The 24,943-nt window shown below is 45.7% G+C and overlaps 1 protein-coding gene across 4 annotated transcripts in view; it reads left to right on the forward strand.

The window, feature by feature from the left end:
- Positions 1 to 24,943, forward strand: part of CCDC88A (coiled-coil domain containing 88A) — a 612,058-nt gene that overhangs the window by 350,308 nt on the left and 236,807 nt on the right. For all 4 annotated transcript variants that reach the window (XM_033936818.1, XM_033936819.1, XM_033936822.1 and 1 more), the window contains 2 exons: positions 2,445 to 2,621; positions 4,555 to 4,716. In XM_033936818.1, the coding sequence (XP_033792709.1) occupies positions 2,445 to 2,621; positions 4,555 to 4,716 (339 nt within the window). The remainder of the gene's footprint in view (positions 1 to 2,444; positions 2,622 to 4,554; positions 4,717 to 24,943) is intronic.

Below are 24,943 nucleotides of genomic sequence, written 5' to 3' on the forward strand. Positions count from 1 at the left end.
AAATAATAACACCTCCCTTTCCCCCCACTGCGGGCGCCTCCAAATGGGAACCCACCCACCAGGTACAGAGCTTAGCATGTTCCACTGAGGATAAACGTGTCTCCTGTAAAAAGGCTATGGAGGTTTTAGAGCGATTCAAACGCTGCAAAATTTTTGAGCGTTTAATAGGTGAATGAATCCCCCCAACGTTCCAAGAAGTTAAAGTATATTCCAGAGTTGCCCACTTAGTGGAAAAAGAGAACATAGAGAAGAAACCAGTAATGCACCAGAGAAGCGTCCCAGCCACCACTTCTCCAGTATCAAGCAGCCGCCTGCCCCAAAAGGCGAGCCATACCCCCGCCGCCAATCCAGACCCAGATCAATCAGCCCCCCCCACCCACTCCCACTAGAATCTACAATTACCCCAACCACTGAATCCCCAAACCCCTGCTCAACCTCCCCCCACCCCCCAACCCCTCCCCTCCCCTCCCCTCCCTCCCCCTGCCACAACCAACCCTCACCCAACTCACATCCCAGACACCCCAAAAAGGGCATCACTTCCAGAAAACCTTGACCACCCTCCCACGGGATCACTGACCAAGAACCCCCGGGCCTCAGACCCCCACCATAAAAAGACCAAAATGCAACCCCAGGAACCAAAGCTACCCCGAGCACTCAAACACACCCCACCCCTCCCCGCTCCCTACCACCACATCTCCCACCTGCGGTCACACTCTTCCAGCAAAGACCCCAATGGATACAGCACAATATTGAACAGGCCAAACACCACTGGGAAACCTCCGGGATCTGAAAAAAAAACCAAAAACGAAGAAACACACAAACCAAGAGACCCCATCGCCGGACACCAGCAGGACCAACATGTCAGTCTCCCCTCCAACCACACTCCCACCAGCCTCATCCACGCTTAGAGGGACCCATAGGTTCCAAGCATACAAAGCGTTAAAAGAAAGGAAAGGAAAAACAGGCCACCAGTCCATACATAAACTACAGGACAGTCCACCGAAGATAGGGTTCCTCAATCCCCGACAGCTCTCTGCGCCTGTTCTTCTGGCATCATCTCCGTCAGGAACTGCTGCGCTGCCTCCAGCTTGTCAAAGTGATGTACCCTTCCCAGGTGGGTCAACCGCAAGCGAGCCGGATACTGCAGAGAAAAGGCAATGTGGCGTTGGATGAGACGGGTGCACAAAGGTGAAAACCGGCGCCGTGCTGAGAGACTTCCGCTGAGTAGTCCTGAAAGCAAAGAACGGGCCTGTTGTCATACAAGAGTTTCTTGCCCTGCCGCAACGCACGCAAAATCTCCATCTTATGATGATAATTCAGGATACGGCAGATAACCACTCGTGGCCGGTCAGCATTCTCTCGCCGCTGCCCCAAACGATGCTCCCTCTCCACCCGCAGGGGGCCCGAGGAGGAAGATAAAGATAAGGTCTCCAGCAGCCAGCGTTCCAACAGCGCTCCCAGCTCCACATCTCGCACCGACTCTGGCAAACCCACAAAACGGAGGTTATTCCTGCGGGACCGGTTCTCGAGGTCATCCACCTTGGCTCTCAATGCAGCCATAGAGGCAGCCTGGGCAGACTGCTCCTGAGTAAGCTGCTGGACAGTATCCTCGGTAGCACTCACTCTTTGCTGGGTCTCTTTCACCTCTGAGGAAAGGGAAGCAAAACGCTGATCTAAACTGTCCAACTTGTCTAGTATGCGCTGCAGCTTGTCTCCCAGGGAACTTTCAAGCGCCGCCTGGACCTACGCAGACACCGCCGACACCCAGGAGGAGTTAGGAGCCTCCGGCGACGGGGGAGCCACGTGGTCCGCCATTTTGGAGTCAGGTGGCTTGCATCTCTCCCGCTCCTTACGGACCGTCTTCGTGGCCATCTCAGCGCGCCGACCCGTGCAATCTGCTCGCACACCTCCTGGGAACACACCACCTCCGTGGGGGGACCGAGTCCGAAGATCAAAATGCGGCGAATTTGCCGAGCCGCGGTCGGGTGGTGCGGAGCTGTAGCTACTCGCGGTCTACAGCTCCATGTTTCCGCCGGAAGTTTATGAGATAAATTAAATAAAATGAAACCCACCCCCCCTCTTCTTAATAAGATTTTTTATTATGGGAAAATGATTTCATTCATTACAGAAATCTGCTAATGGTCCCCAGATCTTCTGAAACTTGCCAAAATAACCTCTCTGTGTTGCTAATGCACGCTCCATTTTATATATATGGCATACGGAATTCCACCAGAAGTTATAGTTTAACCTATCATAATTTTTCCAGTTATATGTAATTTGTTGTACTGCTACCCCAATCAATATAAATAAAAGTTTGTTATTGTTTGAAGAAATTTGACTCTTTGCTCTCATTGCTGTGCCGAATAAGATAGTATCATAAGTCAAGGCTACTGGATTTTAAAAAATGATAAATATTATCGTGTTGTATTTACATTGAATTTTAGGTGAAAAAAAACTATGAAGCTCTCAAACAGCGGCAAGAAGAGGAAAGAATGTTACAGAGTTCTCCTCCCAAAGCAGGTGAAGAAAGCCAATCTGTCAATAAATGGGAAAAAGAAAATCAGGAAGCTACAAAAGAATTATTGAAGATTAAAGACAGATTGATTGAAATAGAAAGAAATGTAAGTGTATAATATAATTGCATATTTGTGTCATTCATCTGTTTTGAGACCCTCATTTTACAGTCTTATAATGTCTGCACTGTGAGTTGCTCATCTTCAATATGTCTTTTGATTTTAAAAGTTGACAATGACATATTGTTATGTTTACTGCCATAATACCAATATCTTACAAGTAGTAGTAATGACTTTATGTGTTGTACAGCATGCCTTGTGGTCTATTTTTATGCCTTTATTAGCTCATACACCATGTACGAGGTCTGACAATTATGTTGCCAAACTGTGCTGGGTGGGAAAGGAGGGAATTGAGATGAAATTGGGGCAGGGTTAAGAGGGAAGGGAGAGATGCTAACAAGGGGGAGGGGGAAAATAGAGATGCCAAACTGTGAGAGAGAAGATAGAGGGGGGAAGTGGAGAGAATGAGAGAGAGATGTTGGGCTGAGAGAGATAATGGACCTGGGGGTAGAGGGGAGGGAGAGAGAACTAGACCTGGGACAAGAGAAAAGAAGATACTGGGCCTTTAATAAGTAGCATAGCCACTGGAAGGGCCTTGGAGAGCTAGGCCCACCACTTTGAGCTTAGGCCCCTTCCAAAGCTACAGAACCTGGTCAATGTCTGGTGGGATAGCAGAAGCCCAACCAGCTGAAGAAATCTGCTGCCTGAGTTGCCCTCTTCCTTCTCGTACTGCCTCAGTAGTGAGGAAAATAATGGCATGCCTCCAGCCACTAAAGCTTGCATTCCCAAGCATGAACTGAGCATGCTTGGGAATGGTGGCACCAGTAACTAGAGATACCCCACTGACTCCCTAGCTCCTAAGACAGAGGAAAGGGAAGGCTTTAGCAGTGGATGTCTTCAACTGGCAGAGCTTTGGCATCCCCCACCAGCAAAAGTAGGTTAGGTTCTTACCTCGAAAATCTTCTTTATCCCAGGACAAGCAGGCAGCATATTCTCACATGTGGGTGATGTCATCCATGGAGCCCAGGTACGGACACTTTAAAAGTGCATCGCAACTTTAAGAAATTTAGAAACTTTGCGATAGCCTGCACCGAGCCCGAACCAATGCTAGGAAGTTCTTCACCCAACGGGTGATGGACACCTGGAATGCACTTCCAGAGGGAGTGATAGGACAGGGTACGGTATTGGAGTTCAAGAAGGGATTGCTTTGTTAGTCACCTTTTCTCAGATAGGTTAGTTGTTTTCTTTAAGTAAATGTATAATTATATAATTTTCTCTGCCCATTCAGAGTACACATTCATTTTTTGTAATAGTAATTCATGGTATTGGTTATCAAAATATGCCATGCTATAAACATGTACCCAGGCACTGGTTTCTGGCAGTTTGAAAACTGTAGATGCCAAAGAAAGACCATGATGAAGTATTTTTGGTGTAATTATGAACTGATAATGAATGCGACTGTTGGGCAGACTGGATAGACTGTTTGAGTCTTTCCACCTGATATTCAGCGCTATTTATCTGACAGGAATGGCTCCTAGCTGGCTAAATAATGCTAAGCCATCTAATCTCCAATATTCAATGGGAAATAGATGAATATCCCAGTCACTGTTTGTGTCACATGACATAGCCAGTCAGCCAATATTCGTTGGCTGACTGGCTATGTTGAGCGGCCAGATAAACCTGCTTAAATAGCAGGTCTGTCTTTGATTGCTGTTACTTAGCCAGTCAGTAGATGAATATTTGCTTGGTTGGCTATGTCAAGCACGGCTTAATGTAGACTGGAAATTCAGTTCCAATTGCCAGATACAGCACCAGCATTGAATTTCCAGGTTCACCACTTACTGCAGGAGGTAACCGGGCTGTCTGTCACAGTCTGAAAATCAGGCCATCTATCTGCTGTTATTTACTATGTTACTATATAGAAATTCTTGCTTAAATACATTCTATTTGCATATCTAATATGTTTTATTTCTTTGTAAAGAATGCCACCCTTCAGGCTGAAAAACAAGCGTTGAAGACTCAGCTGAAGCAACTTGACTCACAGAACAACAATCTCCAAGCGCAAATTCATGCTCTTCAGAAACAAACTGTTTCTTTACAGGAGCAAAGTACAACCCTGCAAACCCAAAATGCCAAACTTCAGGTTATGTTTGAAGTTCTTTATTTCATGTTCTTAAACAGGGGTGTCGATGTCCCTCCTCGAGGGCCGCAATCCAGTTGGGTTTTCAGGATTTCCCCAATGAATATGCATGAGATCTATTAGCATACAATGAAAGCAGTGCATACAAATAGATCTCATGCATATTCATTGGGGAAATCCTGAAAACCCAACTGGATTGCGGTCCTCAAGGAGGGACTTTGACACCCCTGTTCTTAAAGATGTGATGAAATTAAAATGTTGCATTAATATGACAATGCCAAGCTAACTTCTGGATCAGCACACATACCTGAATATGCATTGCAGGGAGCTGTACATTCCCCAACATTAAAGATCCAGGATCAGTTAAGTCCACAGATAGAACAAGCCGCTTACCACCACCACTGAATATTATCCTATTAATGTGTTATATGTATCCTTTATTTGAAATCTTATTTCCAGTGCAATAGGTGTGTTATTCTGGACAAGTGGGTAATCTCCTCATGGCCGTAAGTTTTTGCAGAAGGAATCCACTCAAGAATTTTTCTATAACCCTCCTACTTCACAGAGATATCTACTGTCACCTATCTTTTTTTTTTTTTTTTTTTTGTTATTTTCTGTTCTTGGAGATTTCCATTTTCAGTCAACTCAGCCTGCGTGGAAAAGAAGCAGACTGAAGTCTGCAGCTGACAGCCAATCCCTTATGATACCTGTCAACCAGGCTGCAGAAGTGTTTCATGGAGCTCAGGGTCTTCCCCGGTTACCATTTCTTACCTACTGCTTAGACTGTCAGGCTTCCGTAGGAGGCTCAGCGGTGTCTTGCAGGGTTCCGGCTGCATTTTCACCTCCCCCCCTTCTGGATGCACATCTGTTGGTCCACAGGGGTGGGGGTTCAGTCAGACGCTGTGTCCGACTGGCAACCTGAAGATCAGCATTGGAAGAAACATTCTGGAAGAGGCAGTGATTTCTTCTCCCTTTCCAGCTACTGTTCAGAGCTGAGGCAGACTGCAGCATATTGCCAGCACAGGTCACAGTGAGTAGGGGGGTGGAATAGTTGGGGTTAGAAAATTCAGTTTTCAGTGGTTTGTGCTTGTTCCCTTATGATTCCCCCTCCCAAAAAATCCTAAATTTGCCGTAATTTTTACTTTTATCATTTCTCAGGCGATTTTTGGCGCCAAAATCCTGACAGCAGTCATTTTGGAGTTTAGCAATCTTTTTTTCAAAGGTTTCCTGCAGCCCCAAAACTTCTTGTTTTGCCTCAAAACTTGTTGGGATAGAGTCCATGGGCTCTTTTACCCCTAATCCATTCCAGGAATTTGTAAATTGTGCACCTCATGAGTGTCCTTGCGCCATGGGCCACACCGCAAATGATGGAGAGGCAAAATTGTCTGGCGTAGCCTTTCCTTTGTGCTCTCAGGCTGCAGAAAGAATGGCTAGCCTGAGAATTTGGGCATTTTCCTTTTTCTGGACCTAGGAACAGTATCCAACCTGTGTGAAAGGGCACAGAAGCTGCAGAGTCCAAGAGACACAATTAAAGTTATTGGGTGACTCTATGCTACCTGTTATGGCTTTTTCACCTGAATTCATTAATTTAATGTGGAAAGCCTTTTAGGAAGGATGTCCTTCCAGAGTGAAGGCGTGCTGCGCTTTGGACACTGCACATGAGGGCACAGCCCCTCAGAGTGCATTTGCCTCGCACACTGCCCAGGGCTTGGGAGACCCTTTTTGATGGGGACACAGTTGATGTTGAGTCCCTCACTGTTTCCTTATTGTCTCAGGATGCGGCTCCCATTTTAGGGGACACAGGTCAGCAGTCTGACGCATTGGATCCTGTTGTGGCTGTGGATCCTGAGGATGATCCCACAGTCCTGCACTTATGTGAGCCCACAGCTCTGCTGGATCTCATTTCTGAGTCCTTGCATGAGCTAAATTTAGACTCTTAGCCAGTTCCAGCTACTTCCTCCTCTGTTATGAGTGGAGTAAGGGTTCAGTCTTCTGCATTTCCCTAACATCCAGACATTAGTATTTAATCACTGAGCAGTGAGAGTCTCCAGAGGGGTCCCTCAAGGTTGCAAGAGCCATTTCTTGGCTGTATCCTATGGCATAGGAGTGCCAGCAGTCTAAAGTGGATTCCTTGGTTACACAGGTTACTAAGCATACCACTCTTCCAAGTGAGGGTGGTGTAGTGATCAAAGATATGCAGGATCACCGTAGTTCTCAAGAAGCTTTTCAAGGCTTTGACTTTGGGAGTCATATCCAGGTATGTGTGTATGACTTTGGGAGTCAAAGCGTCCTCAGCAGTGTCCTTTGTGATATGTACCTGTCTTTCTAGGCTACGTACTCTGGAGCACGAGGGTGAAGAACTCAGAGAAATTGAAAGGGGAGAAGTTTAGAACAAACGCTAGGAAGTTCTTTTTCACACAGAAGGTGGTGGATACATGGAACGCGCTACCGGAGGATATGATAAACAGGAGCACGCTACAGGGGTTCAAAGAAGCTTTGGATAGGTACTTGGAAGACAAAGGGATTGAGGGGTACAGATAAGAGTAGAGGTAGATTATAGGGATGGGATTAGAGGTAAATTATAAAATTAATCAGGGATCACTGTTCAGGCACTAGGCCTGATGGGCCGCCGCGGGAGCGGACCGCTGAGCAAGATGGACCTCTGGTCTGACTCAGCGGGGGCAACTTCTTATGTTCTTATGTACCTCAGCTCCATTTGTCTGGAGTAGATTATGTAGCAGATGCTCTCTATGATATTATTCATGTCATGAGTATTCAATCTCTGCCTGCAGAATGCTCTGGATCAGACAAAGGTCTGGTGATTCCACCTCTAAAGATATTCAGCAGACTCCCTTATAAGGAGCAGTTTTTATTCAGAAAAGGTCTGGGTGATCTTATGTCTTGTGTGGTAGACCGTCAACCCAAGACTTTACCTAACAGCAGACCCAGAGTCTCTGGAGGCTCAGGTCACTTTAATTTTTATGACTGCAGGCAGTCTCGGCAGTATTTCAACTCCACTTTCCAGAGATTCTTTCAGAATTACAGGTAGAGGTTTTCTGGACCCAGATGCAACCAGTCTTCAACACCCCGTATGTCTCCCTCCACCAAGAAGTCACAATGATGCCAGATCAGAGGTGGCCCCTCTCAGGATAGGGGGCAGACTTTCAGACTTCCTACAGTCCTCAGATTTCATCTGACCACTGAGTTCTGAAAGTCATCCAGAGTGGATACAAATTGGAATTCTCCCAATCTCTTAACAGATTGGTTTGTGAACCCTCCAGTGGGGCACCCGGATAAAGTGTCCCAAGGCAAGCCACTGTGAGAAGGTTGCTGGACGTTCCGATCATAGAGGCTGTGCTACCTAAAGACTTGGACTGGGGCAGATACTCCATATACTTCATCATACCAAAGAAAGGCTTCGACGATTGGAGACCCATTGTGAACCGTACGCAAGTAAATGCAGTATTCGGGGTCCCCCGTTTTTTGTATGGAGACAGTTTGATCTGTCATAGTGGCAGTGACTCCGGGATATTTCCTAGTCTCTCTAGATCTGACAGAGGCCTACTTGCATATTCCCATTTTCTCAGACCACAGGAGGTTCCTAAGGATTCATGTCCTGGAACATCATTTCCATTTCTTGACACTGCCTTTTGACCTGGGCATAGTTCCCTGCACATTCACCAAAGTGATAATAGTGGTGACAGCCCTTCTGTGAAAGATGGGGCTACAGGTGCATCCCTACCTGGACAACTGGCTGATCCAGGCCCCCTCATTGTCCAAGGGTCAGCGCACAGTAGATCAGATGATCTGAGTCTTGGAGGACCTAGGTTGGATTGTGAATTACTGAAAGTGCCATTTGTCTCCGACATAGTCACTGAAGTACTGGGGATCTTGTTCGATATTACCACAGGTTGAGTCTGTCTTTCAGAGGCACACAGACAGAAGTTGTGCACTCAGATAACATGCCTCCTGACCAAGGCAGCTCAGTCAGCATAGGACTATCTTCAAGTCCTAGGTTCAATGGCTGCCATGATAGATGTGGTTCCTTGGGTGAAGGCCTACACATGTCCTTTCCAACAGGTGTTACTCAGGCACTAGTCTCCACAGACAGACTTGTTACAAAAGTATTTACCTTGGATGCTGGAGGCCCAGGCCAGCATAGATTGTTGGCTGTGCACTCAGTCCTTTTCAAAGGGCCTGCCCCTTCATATAGCATCTGGGTAGTCATAAGGATGTTCAGAGTTGTTGAAATGCATGTAGACTGTGAAACATTGCAGGAAAATGGAAAACTGGGCTTCCAAATGGCAGATGAAATTTAATGTGGACGAATGCAAAGTGATGCACATTGGGGAAGAATAACCCAAATCATAGTTACCATATCTTAGGGTTCACCTTGAGGGTTAGTGTCTAAGAAAAAGATCTAGATGTCATTGTAGAGAATATGATGAAATCTTCCATCCCATATGTGGCGGTGGACAAAACAAACAAGATTCTAGGAATTATTAAAAAAGGGATGGTTAATAAGACTAAGAATGTTATAATGCCTTTGTATGGCTTCATGGTGCGACCTCACCTGGAGTATTGCATTTCTGGTTGCCTTATCTCAAGAAAAATATAGCGGAAATAGAAAAGGTTCAAATAAGAGGGCGAAGATAATGAAGTGTGTGGAACTCCTTGTATGAAGAAAGACTAAAAAGGTTAAGGTTCTTCAGCTTAGAAAAGAGACATGATTGAAATCTACTAAATCCTGAGTGGTGTCAAAAAAGCACAGTTACTTACCATAACAGGTGTTATCCAGGGACAGCAGGCAGCTATTCTCACATATGGGTGACGTCATCCGACGGAGCCCCGATGCGGACGCCTCACAAGCAGACTTGCTTGAAGAAACTAGAAGTTTTGAGTCGCCCGCACTGCGCATACGCGAGTGCCTTCCCGCCCAGCACAGGGCGCGTCTCCTCAGTTCAGATAGCTAGCAGAGAAGCCAACCAGAAGAGGTGGGTGGGTTGTGAGAATAGCTGCCTGCTGTACCTGGATGACACCTGTTACGGTAAGTAACTGTGCTTTATCCTAGGACAAGCAGGCAGGTATTCTCACATATGGGTGACCTCCAAGCTAACCATAATGGGATGGTGGGAGTGTTGGCAATTTAGGAGAATAAATTTTGTAATACTATTTGGTCAAACTGTCCATCCCGTCTGGAGAAAGTATCCAGACAATAGTGAGAAGTGAAGGTTTAAACCGAGGACCAAGTAGCAGCCCTGCAAATTTCCTCAATAGGCATAGATCTGAGGAAAGCTACAGAAGCTGCCATTGCTCTGACTTTATGGGCTGTGACTTTACTATGAAGGGGTAATCCAGCCTGGGCATAGCAGAATGAGATACAAGCCGCCATCCAGTTGGAGATGGTACGCTTTGAAATAGGATGTCCCAATTTATTTGGATCGAAGGAGACAAAAAGTTGAGGAGCAGATCTGTGTGGTTTGGTGCGTTCCAAGTAGAAGGCCAAAGCACATTTACAGTCCAGAGTATGAAGAGCTGATTCTCCAGGGTGAGAATGAGGCTTTGGAAAAAACACTGGAAGTACGATGGATTGGTTGAAATGAAATTCTGAGACCACTTTAGGTAGGAATTTCGGATGAGTACGAAGAACCACCTTATCATGATGGAACACAGTGAATGGTGGGTCAGTAACTAAAGCTTGTAGCTCACTGACTCGTCGAGCAGAAGTGAGGGCAATGAGAAATACCACTTTCCAAGTGAGATTCTTCAGATGAGCCTTATCAATTGGTTCAAATGGAGGCTTCATGAGTTGAGAAAGGACAACATTGAGGTCCCAAACCACAGGAAGCGGTTTGAGAGAAGGTTTGACATTGAAAAGTCCTTTCAGGAATCTGGAAACCACTGGATGAGCAAAGATGGGTTTCCCTTCAATAGGCTGATGAAAAGCCGCAATTGCACTGAGATGGACTCGTATAGATGTAGACTTGAGGCCAGAATTGGATAAGTGCAAAAGATAGTCCAAAACAGAAGATAATAAGGAATGCTGAGGCTCCTTATGATGAGAAAAACACCATGTAGAAAATCTAGTCCATTTTTGGTGATAGCATTATCTAGTTGTAAGCTTTCTAGAAGCTTCTAAAATGTTTCTTACAGATTGAGAAAACTGAAGAGGGGTTATGTTGAGAGGTACCAGGCTGTCAGGTGTATAGACTGCAGGTTGGGATGAAGTAGAGATCCCTGACTCTGTGTAAGCAGAAAAGGAAAAACTGGTAGAAGGTAGGGCTCCCTGCTGCTGTGTTGAAGTAGAAGGGAGTACCAGGGTTGTCTCGGCCACCGAGGAGCGATTAGAATCATGGTGGCATGATCGTTCTTCAATTTGACTAGAATCTTGAGAATGAGAGGGAATGGAGGAAATGCGTAGAGGAAAAGATTCGTCCATTCCAGAAGAAAAGCATCTGCCTCGAGGCGGTGAAGAGAGTATATCCTGGATCAGAACTGAGGCAGTTTGTAGTTGTGGGGAGCTGCAAAGAGGTCTATCTGAGGCGTTTCCCACTGTGAGAAAATGTGATGAAGAGACGAGGAATGAAGAGTCCATTTGTGAGGTTGCAGGAGACAACTCAAGTTGTCCGCCAAGCAATTCTGAGCCCCTTGAATGTAGACAGCTTTGAGGAAGGTGTTGTGACGGATTGCCCAGTCCCAAACTTCCAGAGGTTCTTGACAAAGGGAGGCAGACCCTGTCCCTCCCTGTTTGTTGATATAATACATGGCGACTTGGTTTGTGCGGACGAGGACTACTGTGTCGTGAAGGAGATGTTGAAAAGCATAGATAGCTTTGAGGATCACTCTGAGTTCCAACTGATTGATATGACACTGACGATCCCTACTGGTCCAGAGGCCTTGAATACGGAGACCATCGAGATGAGCACCCCAAGCGTAGGTCGACGAGTCTGTCGTGATGACCTTCTGATGAAGGGGCGTTTGAAAAAGCAAGCCTCTGGAAAGATTGGAAGAGAGCATCCACCAACGGAGAGACTTCTTCAAAGAAGGAATGACAGTGATGTGTCGAGAAAGAGGGTCACAAACCTGTGTCCTTTGAGATGCCAGGGTCCACTGAGGTATTCTGAGGTGAAGTCTGGCAAAAGGAGTCACGTGTACTGTGGAGGTCATGTGACCCAGAAGCACCATCATGTGTCTCGCAGAGATGGAAGAGCAGGAAGACACTATATGACAGAGGTGAAGCAGAGCTTCCAGACGTTGTTGTGGAAGGAATGCTCTGAGTTGGACAGTGTCCAGAACTGCTCCAATGAATTGTAGAGTCTGAGAGGGTTGAAGTTGAGATTTGGGAAAGTTGATTTCGAATCCCAAACTTTGTAGGAACCAGGTAGTCCGTTGGGTCATTACAAGAACCCCTTGAGATGTGGAATCTTTGATGAGCCAGCCGTCTAGGTAGGGAAATACCTGAAGACCATGATTCCGTAGAGCTGCGGCTGCTACTACCAGGCACTTTGTGAACACTCTGGGAGACGAGGCCAGGCCGAAGGGTAGAACTCTGTATTGGTAATGCAGATTCCCCACCCGAAATCTGAGGTATTGACAAGAGGCCGGATGAATGGGGATATGAATGTAGGCCTCCTTGAGATCCAGAGAGCATAACCAATCGTTCTGCTTGAGAAGGGGATAAAGGGATGCGAGGGACAACATTCAAAACTTTTCTTTGACTAGAAATTTGTTTAGAGCTCTGAGATCCAGAATGGGTCGCAGATCGCCCGTCTTCTTCAGAACAAGGAAGTAATGGGAATAAAAACCCCTGTTCTGATGGTCCAAAGGAACTGGTTCGATGGCATAGAGACGAAGCAGAACTTGAGCTTCCTGAAGAAGAAGGGCGGTCTGGGATGGATTGGAAGGATACTCTCTTGGAGGAAGTTCTGGAGGAACCTGAGTGAAATGAAGAGAGTATCCCTCCCTGATGATGGTAAGCACCCAGAGGTCGGATGTAATTATTGTCCATCTGTTGTAAAAATGATGGAGACGACCTCCTATAGGGGGAAAAGGAGACAGAGACAGGACGGTGGAGGTTATGCTCTGGTGTAAACAGTCAAAAAGGCTGAGAAGTTAGGTGCAGCAGAAGGTTGGGATTTCTGTTGCTTCTGAGGTGGCTGTTTTTTCAAAGGAGGGCGAGTATAAGGAGCCTGCTTCGGAGCAAAACGCCTTTGATAGATGACAGCAGTGCATGCAGGCTTAACAGGAGCTTGCTTTGGTTTAGGTCTAGCGATTGAAGCAAATGATTTTTCATGGTAAGATAATTTTTTAGTGGCCGCATCGATGGACTCGTCAAAGAGGTCGTTGCCTAGACAAGGAATGTTAGCCAAGCGGTCTTGAACGTTAGGGTCCATGTCAATGGTATGAAGCCATGTAAGACGACGCAAAGCCACAGAGCAAGCAGCCACTCGGGCAGATAACTCAAAGGCATCGTAAGATGATTGCAGGAGATGGAGACGTAACTGAGAAAAAGAAGCAATGACTTCTTGAAACTCAAAATGCATGTGGTTATCCATAGAAGTCAAAAACTTCGGTAGAAGGGAAAGAAGAAATTCAAAATAAGTAATGAAATAAAAATTATAATTGAGGACTTTAGAGGATATCATAGCATTCTGGTAGATGCGATGTCCAAATTTGTCCATATTTTTTCCCTCCCGTCCAGGAGGGACTATAGCATAGACCTTGGAAGGATGGGATCTCTTCAAGGATGATTCAACAAGCATGGATTGATGAGATAACTGTGAGTTGTCAAAGCCCTTGCAATGCACAGTCTTATACCTCGAGTCCAATTTTCCTGGAACTGGTATGGAAAAGGGAGTCTCCATGCATCGAGCAAAAGTCTGGTCCAAAAGCTTATGAAGTGGAAGCTTGAGAGACTCTGCTGGAGGTTGAGGAAGATGCATGACTTCGAGATATTCCTTAGAATATTTGGAGCCAGTTTCCAATTTGGCATCCAAGTCCACAGCCATCTGTCGGAGGAAAGAGGAGAAAGATAGCTGATCCGGCGATGCCTTGTCTCGAGAAGGACTCAAGGACGTCGAGGCAGCATGCGTCGAAGAAGAAGCTTCGACATGGAAAAAAGTGTCATAGGAACCCGGTGACTTGGACGAGGCAATCGAGCCTGGAATATCCTCGAGGTCCGGCATTGGAGACCTCGAACGAGGAGTCGGTGGTCTGGTCGAGGTTGGAGTAGAGTGAGGCTTTGAGGAAGATGGTTTATCCTGCGAAGAACGATGCCTGGAAGATTGCCTCAATGAAGGTCTCGAATGATGGTGAGAACTGTGTCTAGAACCAGATCTCGAGGATCGAGGAGATTTTGCCTCGGAGACGGAAGCAGTCGATGCCAATGTATGAATAGGACTAGAGGCTGTAGATCGAAGCTCCAGAGGCTTGGAAGAGGAACATTGATGCACTCGCAAAGACTCTGCTCCTTGATGAGAGTGTGAGGTGTCCTGTCGATGCACTCGCAAAGATTCTACTCCTTGCTTTTCGTGCTTGGATGGCAGACCAGACACTCGCAGAGACTCTACTCCCTGCAAAGAGTGTGACTCCGACTGGGACATAGGAAGCGGCTCGACCTCGCGGGAGTCTGCTGAATGCCCAGACAGGATAATAGGAAGCAGTTTAGGACCCATAATGGTAAGGTACTGAAGAAACTGCTTCTCTAAAATGGTCTGGAAAGAAGCCGGCAAGGTGTGATCCGCGTCTGAAACCGGACCACCTGCCTTGGCTGGAGGTTCCTTCGAGGCACTGTGAGTGTGCTTCGACTTAGTAGTCTTAGACACCTTAATTACCACCGGCGGAACCGACTGCTGAGCTATCTTACCTGAGGAAACAGGGGAAGATACAGCAGATGATGTCGAAGCAAGAGCTGCTACAAACGATGAAGGTTTGATGAGGCTCGAGTTGGAAGCAGGAGGCGTAGAAGGAGGCTCGATGGAAGTCGAGGCCGAAGATGCCATCGAAGTCGAGGGATTAGTCAAAGACTCCATCTCAAAGAGCTTGTCCACCAGAATGCAATGACGCTTAAAAGCACGAGGCTGAAGTGTTTGGCAAGGCAGGCACGACGTGTGATGATGTTTAGGCCCAAGGCACTTGAGGCAGCGTCTATGAGGGTCCATGAGAGAGATTGCGCGCTGACACTTGCTACACTTCTTAAAGCCTGTAGCAGGCTGGGACATAGGCCAAAAAATAGCCGCCGCGAAGTCGAAGCTGGTGGGCTGCGGCCAAGTGGCCCGTCCCGGAGAACGGACGTAAAAAATATATTTTTTAAATAAAACAGCGATTCGTGAAGAAAAAACACCAACCACAGTTGTAGAGAAGGCAAAAGAGAACAAAGTTGAACGCAGAGAGTCAAAGATGGACTTCTCAGCTCCACGGAAAACTAAGAACTGAGGAGACGTGCCCTGTGCTGGGCAGGAAGGCACTCGCGCATGCGCGGTGCGTGCGACTCAAAACTTCTAGTTTCTTCAAGCAAATCTGCTTGTGAGGTGTCCGCATCAGGGCTCCGTCGGATGACGTCACCCATATGTGAGAATTCCTGCCTGCTTGTCTTGAGATAATGACAGTTTAGGGAACACTGAATGAACTTACAGGAAAACACTTTTAAAACCAATAGGAAATATTTTCACTCGGATAATAGTTAAGCTCTGGAATGCATTGACAGATGTTGTGGTAAGAGTGTTTAATGTAGTTGGTTTTAAGAAGGGTTTGGACAATTTCCTGGAGGAGAGAGACATTAGGGAAGCCACTGCTTGCCCTGGATCGGTAGCATAAGAACATAAGAATTGCCACTGCTGGGTCAGACCAGTGGTCCATCGTGTCCAGCAGTCCACTCCCGTGGCAGCCCTTAGGTCAAAGACCAGTGCCCTAACTGAGTCTAGCCTTACCTGCGTACGTTCTGGTTTAGCAGGAACTTGTCTAACTTTGTCTTGAATCCCTGGAGGGTGTTTTCCCCTATAACAGCCTCCAGAAGAGCGTTCCAGTTTTCCACCACTCTCTGGGTGAAGAAAAACTTCCTTACATTTGTACAGAATCTATCCCTTTTTAACTTTAGAGAGTGCCCTCTCGTTCTCCTTACCTTGGAAACCTGTCTTTCTCCCTACCTTGGAAACCTGTCTTTCTCCCTAGCTTGGAAACCTATCTTTAACTACTAAGTCTATTCCCTTCATTATCTTGAATGTTTCGATTATGTCCCCTCTGTCTCCTCATTTCAAGCGAGAAAAGGCCCAGTTTCTGTAACCTCTCACTGTAAGGCAAATCCTCAAGCCCCTTAACCATTTTAGTCGCTCTTTGGACCCTTTTGAGTAGTACTTTGTCCTCCTCCATGTACAGCAACCAGTGCTGGACGCAGTATTCCAGGTGGGGACGTACCATGGCCCGGTTCAGCAGCATGATAACCTTCACCAATCTGTTCGTGATCCCCTTCGTAATCATTCCTAGCATTCTGTTCGCCCTTTTTTCACTGCTGCTACGCATTGCGTGGATGGCTTTATCGACTTGTCGACCACTACTTCCAAGTCTCTTTCCTGAGGGGTCTCTCTGAGTACCGCACCAGACATTCTGTATTCGTGAATAAGATTTTTGTAACCAACATTTATCACCTTACACTTAGCCACATTAAACCTCATTTGCCATGTCGCGACCCATTTCTCAAGCGTGTTTATGTCACGTTGCTGGTCTTCGCAATCCTTCTGTGTCTTCACTACTCTGAATAACTTTGTATCATCCACAAATTTTATCACCTCGCTCGTCGTACAAATTTCCAGGTTGTTTAATTATTTTATAATTCTTTATTCATTTTTGACTCTTACAACAAGTGTACAATATTCAATCATATAATTTGTACAAATCACTTGACATTCTTAACAATTATTATCCATTACATACAAAAAAGACTCCCCTCCCCCCACCCTACCCAATCATCAATAATAAATTCATTAAATCACATAACATACCTCCCCATCCCCACACTAATTATATTCCTATGTAATAACAAGGTGTGAAAAGTGTCTAATCATTAGAATATGCAATCAATGGCCCCAAAATCTTTTTGAATCTATTATAACTTCCTTGCTGAAGAGCAAGCATTCTCTCTTTGTATCGTCTGCAAATTTAATCGCCTCGCTCGTTGTACCAATTTCCAGGTTTTTTATAAATAAGTTGAAGAGCACGGGTCCAAGCACCGAACCCTTCAGCACTCCACTTGTGACACTTTTCCAGTCCGAGTATTGTCCAATTACCCCCACTCTTTGTTTCCTATCCGCCAATCAGTTTTTAATCCACGTGAGTATTTCACCCTCGATTCCATGGCTCGCAATTTTTCGAAGTAGTCGTTCATGCGTGACCTTGTCGAAAGCCTTCTGAAAATCCAGATATACGATGTCGACCGGGTCACCCTTGTCTATCTGCCTGTTTACTCCCTCGAAGAAGTGCAGCAAGTTCTTCAAGCAAGATCTTGCTTTGCTGAAGCCGTGCTGGCTGGTCCTCATCAGATTGTGTCCGTCTAGGTCAGGGGTAGGCAATTCCGGTCCTCAAGAGCCAGAGCCAGGTCAGGTTTTTAGGATATCCACAATGAATATGTATGAGTTGGATTTGCATGCACTGCCTCCTTGAGATGCAAATCTATCTCATGTATATTTATTGTGGATATCCTGAAAAACTGACCTGGCTCTGGCTCTCGAGGACCAGAATTGCCTACCCCTGGTCTAGGTGATCAGTGATGCGGTCCTTTAACAGCACCTCTACCATCTTTCCCAGTACCAATGTCAGACTCACCGGTCTGTAGTTTCCTGGATCTCCCCTCGAACCTTTCTTGAAGATCAACATAACATTCGCTACTTTCCAGTCTTCCGGAATCTTTCCCAATTTGATGTTGTTTGTGCTTTTTTCAGTTTTTGTCCATTTTTTACCTTTTCCATTCCTTAAATGAAATTTTGTCTCTAATCACTTCTTTCACTGCTACAGTGAGCCACGCTGGTTCCTTGTTCTTTTTCCTTTGGATCCCTTGTTGATACGTGGTATATATACATTCTGCACCTCGGTGACTGTGTCCTTAAAAAGGGACCATGCTTGCTCTAGCGTTTTTGCAGTTCATATTTTGTTCCCCACCATGAGTCTCGTCCCTTCGTAATTCCCTTTTCAGAAGTTCAATGCTGTGGCCGTCATTCTGGATCGATGTTTTGCCCCTGTGTCCAGGTTGAAGCAGATCATATTGTGATCACTGCTTCCCTGCGTCCCTTCTACTTCTACACTTTGTGCCAATCCTCGTAGTCCATTTAGAATTAAGTCCAGAATCGCATTTCCTTTCATATTTTATTTGACAAGTTGTTCCAGGAAGCAATCGCCTACAGCATCCAGGAACTTGGTCTCCCTACTGCAGCCGGAGTTGCCTAGGTTCCAGTCTATCCCCGGATAATTGAAGTTGCCCATGATAACTGTGTTGCCTCCCTTGCAGTTGCGTTTAATCTCGTCCGTCATTTCTCCCTCAGTTTTCTTCGGACTGCCCTAAGGGTCAGTAGTAGATGCTGATCTTCGTTTCCATTCCATTTGTTTCTGGAATTTTGGTCCATAGAGACTACCTTATTTTTCGTTTCCGGCGTGTTCTCTCCGGTAGACTCAATTCCCTCTTACTTTGATGTATAGGGCAATACCCCCACCTTTTTGACCTACTTTGTCTCTGCGGTATAGCTTGTATCCCGGTAGCACAGTGTCCGAGACATTTTCCTTGTTCCACCATGTTTCCGTGATGCCGATAATGTCAAGGTTATCTTTTTGTGCCATAGCTTCCAATTCCCCCATCTTATTCTTCAGGCTCCTTGCGTTCGAGTTTGCGGCCTGTTACTTTCTTGCATTTCCTTCCCTCTTGTGTCCCTTTCAATCCATCAGGATTTCTGCCTTGCCTATGATCTGGTGAGTCTTCCCCGCAATCTTCCTGCACTGTATCCTCTGGGTATACCAGTTCCCAAACCATCGACTCTTGGTCGGCTGTCGGCTTTCCCTTCTTCCTGTTTTTTTGGGGATTTTTTTAATTCTTTATTTGATTATTCGTTACAGTACATTAATAACAAATATTCATGAATGACCACAGCAAACTCAATATAGAGAACATTAAAACATAGGCAATTAGTCAACCGTGTCCTAGTCCACATTATCATGGTCGCCAGTATCTTTTTAAAAAAGAAAGAAAAAATTCAAATCCATCAATCTACCATCTAAGGAGAGGCAAATGTCATTTATATTTTATACATCATCCTCCAAAAATAAAAAAATCAATAATAGAAATTAAACTTTCAGCAAAGGTTTCTCTTTAATAAAGTCTTCTAACTGGACTGGATCATAAAACACATATTTATCACTTCCATACGATATAAGGCATTTACATGGAAATTTCAAAAAGAAAGTAGCTCCAACTGCCAAAACGTTGGACTTTAGCTGAAGGAACTGCTTCCTTTTAAACTGGGTTTGTCTAGAGACATCAGGGAAAATTATCACCCATTGGCCACAAAACATCTCTTGTTTTTTCACAAAGTATAATTTTAAAATAGCTTGTTTTTCCAACTCTGTCTTAAAGGTCACAAGAAGAGTTGCTCGCTTATCTATTATATCTTTAGATGATTCTAAAAACTGTGAAACATTCAAACTATCAGGTGACACCATTTTATCCATTTCACCTTCATCTGCCATCTTCTCAATTTCTCTCTTGATGTTGCTTGCAAGTAGCCTCGTTCCATCTCTGCTGAAGTAGAGTCCATCCTTCCTGTATAGCTTGCTCTTCCCTCAGAATGTTGTCCAGTTGCGCACAAAGTCCTTCTTCTTCACACCAGTGCCTCATCCACGCATTGACTGCTTGCAGCTCCATCTGCCTCTTCTCATCGGCCTTGGATACCGGCAGGATCTCTGAGAACGCTACCCTCAGAAATAGCAGGTGCAAATACCTGTGGATACTTTTTCCTTTAGAATTTTCAACATAAAAGTTCTTATTTGGTTTGACTTTGAAAGCTGTTGCAGAATCCATGGGTAAAAAGTAACTGGGAATCTTCCAACTATAGAAGCAGTATGAAACATACCACTATGGGGCTCACTTTCAAAAAAGAATAGGTAAATGAATTCCCACGGAGCAATTAAGGCATAACCCTCCCCATACTCCCCAGAGAGTTCAGAACGGGTTACAAGGTAACATATAATAATTAAAAACGAGATATAGAAAACTAAGGCAGTATGGATTATAGTTATATTCATCTAGAACAGTTGTTCATCCTAAATTAGCAGCACACAAAATGAGGGGATGAAGACCCAATGTTCCACAGTAGAATGAATCCAACGATAAAAACAAAGAAGCTGTGGATACTGATGTTCTGAGACAGATTTATTGTACACTCTACACTTTAAAACCATAAAAGTACAAAAATAATAGTCCAATCAGACCCATATACGGTCCATGCTTCGGCAAACATGCCTTCCTCAGGGGTCCTAGAGGGATTGGAGGAAAGAGTAATATGAAGAATAATAATAAACTGAAAAAGGAGTAAAGGTGACTGTAGTGCCTAAATTAGCAAACATAGAATAAGGATTTTTAACATACAGATAGTTCATCTTACATTAGCAATTCCAGAGATATGTTAGTTTCATATATAGTTAGATCATCTTGAAACATGCACAGAGAGAGTCTAGATCAACATATATGAAGAATACATTAGTTTGGGAGTTTATAATGTATGGTCACTTAAGCTGCATCATGAAGATTAGTGGGTTGAATGCTCTGGTAAATAGTTGAATAATGATGATGTGCAGAGGGTACTGTACGGATACTAGGATAAGGGAATTAGGGGAAGAGGTAGGGTTTTATTGCTTTCCTAAAGCTCAAAAGCCCTTTGAGGGATTTGATGTGGAGGCAGTTGATTCCAGTACTTTGGTAAGAAATGGGAGTAGAATCGGCATCTGGCACTTTCTAGTCAGAGGCTCCAACTAGGGGGTAATTTTGTAGACATGTTTCTCTTGGGAGCAGAGGGGCTCTTCAGGATGTAAGGTCGGAGTTTGGCTGATATGTGGTAGGGCGCCATGTTATATAAGGACTTGAACACAAGTACTAAGCCTTTGAAGATGCAGCATTTGGCTATGGATAGCCAGTGGACTTGGAATACTGGATCGTGGGTGCAAAGGTTCTTTAGAAGTCTAATCGCTGTGTTTTGTACTTGTTGTGGACACTGAAGAATTTTTGCTGTCAGTCCATTGAGTAATGTGCTGGAGTAGTACATGCATGAGAGGTCGAAAGCAGAGAAGTTGGATAAAGTTGGGTTTGGAGCAGTAGTTTCTGTTACGTCCCTTCTGGATTCCATACTCTAGGTCGGTGGTCTCAAACTCGCGGCCCACCAGGTATTATTTTCAGGCCCTCGGTATGTCTATCATAATCACAGAAGTAAAATAAAACAGTTTCTTGGTCATATATCTCTTTAGCTATAAATTACAATATTATTATTAAGACTTAGTTAAAAGGAAAGATTTATAAATTATAAAGAGTTTTACCTCATGCAAAATTGTCATTTCTTTAATAAGGCATTATCTATTTTTTTTCTGAGGCCCTCCAAGTACCTACAAATCCAAAATGTGGCCCTGCAAAGGGTTTGAGTTTGAGACCACTGCTCTAGGTCAGTGTTTTTCAACCGCTGTTCCGCGGCACACTAGTGTGCCGCGAGATGTTGCCTGGTGTGCCGCAGGGCCGCCATCAGGGCAGTACTACCAGTCCTGCATTCAGGGGCCCGGAGCTGACAGGGGGCCCGAGGCAGGGGCGCCAGTAGCTCGCCAAGGCAAAGTGAGTCGATCACCCAGGACTCACTTTGTCTTGGCGATCTAATCTATCGAGCCGATAAGTCTTCTTCTCCCCGACGTCAATTCTGCAGTCGGAGAGGAAGTTCGGGCCAGCCAATCGCTGCCTGGCTGGGCGGAACTTCCTCTCCGATTGCAGAATTGACGTCAGGGAGAGCATGCGTCGGCGTCGGCTTTTGGGGCCTGTTATCCATTGGTGGGTCCTGTTCCCCGATGGCAGCGGCAGTGGCAGTGGCTTGGGGAACGGCAGGGAGAAAGAAAGAAAGGGGGCAGGCAGGGAAATAGAAGGAAAGAAGAGAAACAGAAAAAAAGAAAGAAAGGTCAGGGAGAGAGGAAGAAAAAGTTGGGGGAGGGAATGAGGTGTGGAGGAGAGAAAGCAATACAGGCTGATAGAAGGGTAAGAAAGATTGGATGCACAGTCAGAAGAAGAAAGTGCAACCAGAAATCACCAGACAAGGTAGGAAAAATGATTTTATTTTAAATTTAGCAAAGTGGAGGCAGTATTACCACAGTTTTCAAAGGAATTTGCCCAAATAACTTAATAGTTAACTGGGTAAATTCCCAGAGATGAAAACTTCCCTTCACTTACTATGCACAGTTCTGAATTTATATCTGCTGTCTATATTTTACAATATGGTCACCCTTTTACTAAAACCACAATAGTGGTTTTTTAGCGCAGGGAGCCTATGAGCGTCAAGAGCAGCGCTGGGCATTCAGCGCAGCTCCCTGCGCTAAAAACTGCTATTGTGGTTTAATAAAAAGGATGGAGGGTATATTTGTCTATTTTTGTATGCTATAAAAACCAAATACAGAGAGAGACTGAGAGCTGTTGACGAAGAGCTACGTGTGTGTTAGAGAATGACACGGTGAAAAAATTGGTCCCCGTCACCGCCCCGTCCCCGTCTCACCATCCCCGTCACCGCTCCGTCCCCGTCTCACCATCCCCGTCACCGCCCCGTCCCCGTCTCACCATCCTCTTCACCGCCCCGTCACCGCCACTGCCACCCCATTCACCGCCCCGTCACCGCCACTGCAATCCCATTCACTTTTCTTTATTTACGTATAAAGGAAACATTCTTTAAAACTTTAAAACTTAGTTAAATATTAGTTAATTAGTTAATATTAGTTAAGGCATCTCCCTTGTTGGTAAACTTGGCTCTTCCCTCCCTTTCAGAATCACTCAGCTCTGGAACAGTCTCCCTTCCCCTCTCCGCAATTTGAGCCCCCTTCTACCATTCCGTAAGCATCTGAAGACCTGGCTCTTCTCCAGAACGTAACCCCGTCCCGCTCCTGGCACTCTCACACCAACCTCTCTTCTCTCATACTTATATAATTCCACTGGAGTTCCGTTCCTTCCCTAACCATGTAAACCGTGTCGAGCTCCATCTGCGGAGATGATGCGGTATATAAACCCAAGATTTAGATTAGATTAGATAATAACTATACAAAAACAAAACACGCAGAGAAAAAATTAATTAATATAAATTCTCAAAACTGACACATTTTGATCACTAAATTTAAAATAGTTATTTTTCATACAGTTTTTCAATCACTAATCTTCCACCACCCCTGGGGCTAGCAATGCAAAAACAAACACGACATGTACTTTAAATGCTTACAATGTTAGCCTATATGGTAAGTAGACGCGGCCGCTGTACCTAATCGCGGCAAAGATCTCCCTGCCGTGATTAGCATAGTGACCGCGGCTACGGCTGCAAGTCTCCCCTCCCCCCAGCGATCACGGCAGGAGGGCACCCAACCCCTCCTGTAGACCCCCCCAACGGCCCTCCCGACAATCGCAGCAGAAGGGTACCCAACCCCTCCTGCCGGTCCTCCAATGGCCTCCCCTAAGATCGCCGGCAGGAGGGGACCCAACCCCTCCTGCTGGACCCCCCCCCAACGAACCCTCCCACCCGGAACCCCCTTAGTCTTACTTTCCAAGTTGGACCGGACGGCTCCTCACACGTATGGCCAGCAGGCTTGCCTCCGTCCAAATGAGGCGGACCCGCCCCTACCCTGCCCAACCCACAGGATCCTAGGGCCTGATTGGTCTAGGCACCTAAAGCCACTCCCGCTATAGGAGGGGCCTTAGGTGCTTGGGCCAATCAGGCCCTAGGATCCTGTGGGTTAGGCAGGGGAGGGGAGGGGCGGGCCCGCCTCATTTGGACGGAGGCAGGCCTGCTGGCCAGACGAGCGAGGAGCTGTCCGGTCCAACTTGGAAAGTAAGACTAAGGGTGGTGTTTCGGGATGGCGGGGTTTGTTGGGGGAGGGACCGGCAGGAGGGGTTGGGCACCCTCCTATTGGCGATATAGGGGGCCGTTGGGGGTGCCAGCAGGAGGGGTTGGGCACCCTCCTACCAGTGAGGGCGATCGTCGGGGGGGGGGCGGGTTCTATTGGCAGGAAGGGTTGATCTGACAAATGAGGAGCACGGTGAAAACACAGGTAAATTGCGGTTCCTAGAGGGGGGGACATTGGCCTGCGGGGACAAATCTATTCACCGTTTTTGCGGTCGGTGAAAGGATTTGTCCCCGCGTCTGCGGCGATTTGCTAATGAGGTCACCATAACCCGCAGCCAAACCGCAGCCACGCAGCGGTTCGCTGCGGGGATCGCTCCCCGTGTCATTCTCTAGTGTGTGTCTTTCTTCGATTCCAGCCAGAATATCAGCTTTGTGTTCAGCCAAACAGGCCCAGGTTTCGCACTGAATAAAGTATTTTATAATTTTTCACTATTCTGTTTACTTAATATTTCATAATAAAGTAATTATAAAATACTTTATTTGTGTTTATTTGATTCCTATTCAAGAGAATTACTTTATATATAGTCAATATAGGCACAGAGTTAAATTTTTTAACATTTTCTAATGGTGGTGTGCCTCGTGATTTTTTTTCATGAAACAAGTGTGCCTTTGCCGAAAAAAGGTTGAAAAACACTGCTCTAGTTGTTCAATCCCAACCTGCAATCTGGGTGTTGCAGAAATCTACATCTTTTCTGAACACATGTGCCACCCCCCCTAATGTGAGAGATAGTAAACAACCTTAGTTTCAATTTCTGCAAGCAGTCTAAGCAGAAGTCTTTTGCTGGTACTTTGCTTCTGTGTCTTATTTTTCCACTTAAAGTTCGTTTAACCTTCATTTCTCAGTGGCTTCAATGCCTTGAGACCCCTCCCCGGTGGTCTGCTGTTGGAGAAAAGGATGCAGTACTGCGGTGCTAGACTGAAGCTTCACAGAGAAACTCTGGTGGATCTATGAAGCCAGCCTGTTTTCTGGAAGTACCCAGGGTCCCTTCGCATGGAGTTTGCTGGCCAGTGACCCTGTCACAGGTTTCAAGCACAGGCTGTGTGTGTCTGGACAGAAACCCACCTGGGTT

Source organism: Geotrypetes seraphini, chromosome 3, assembly GCF_902459505.1.
Source record: "Geotrypetes seraphini chromosome 3, aGeoSer1.1, whole genome shotgun sequence".
Lineage (NCBI taxonomy): Eukaryota > Metazoa > Chordata > Amphibia > Gymnophiona > Dermophiidae > Geotrypetes > Geotrypetes seraphini.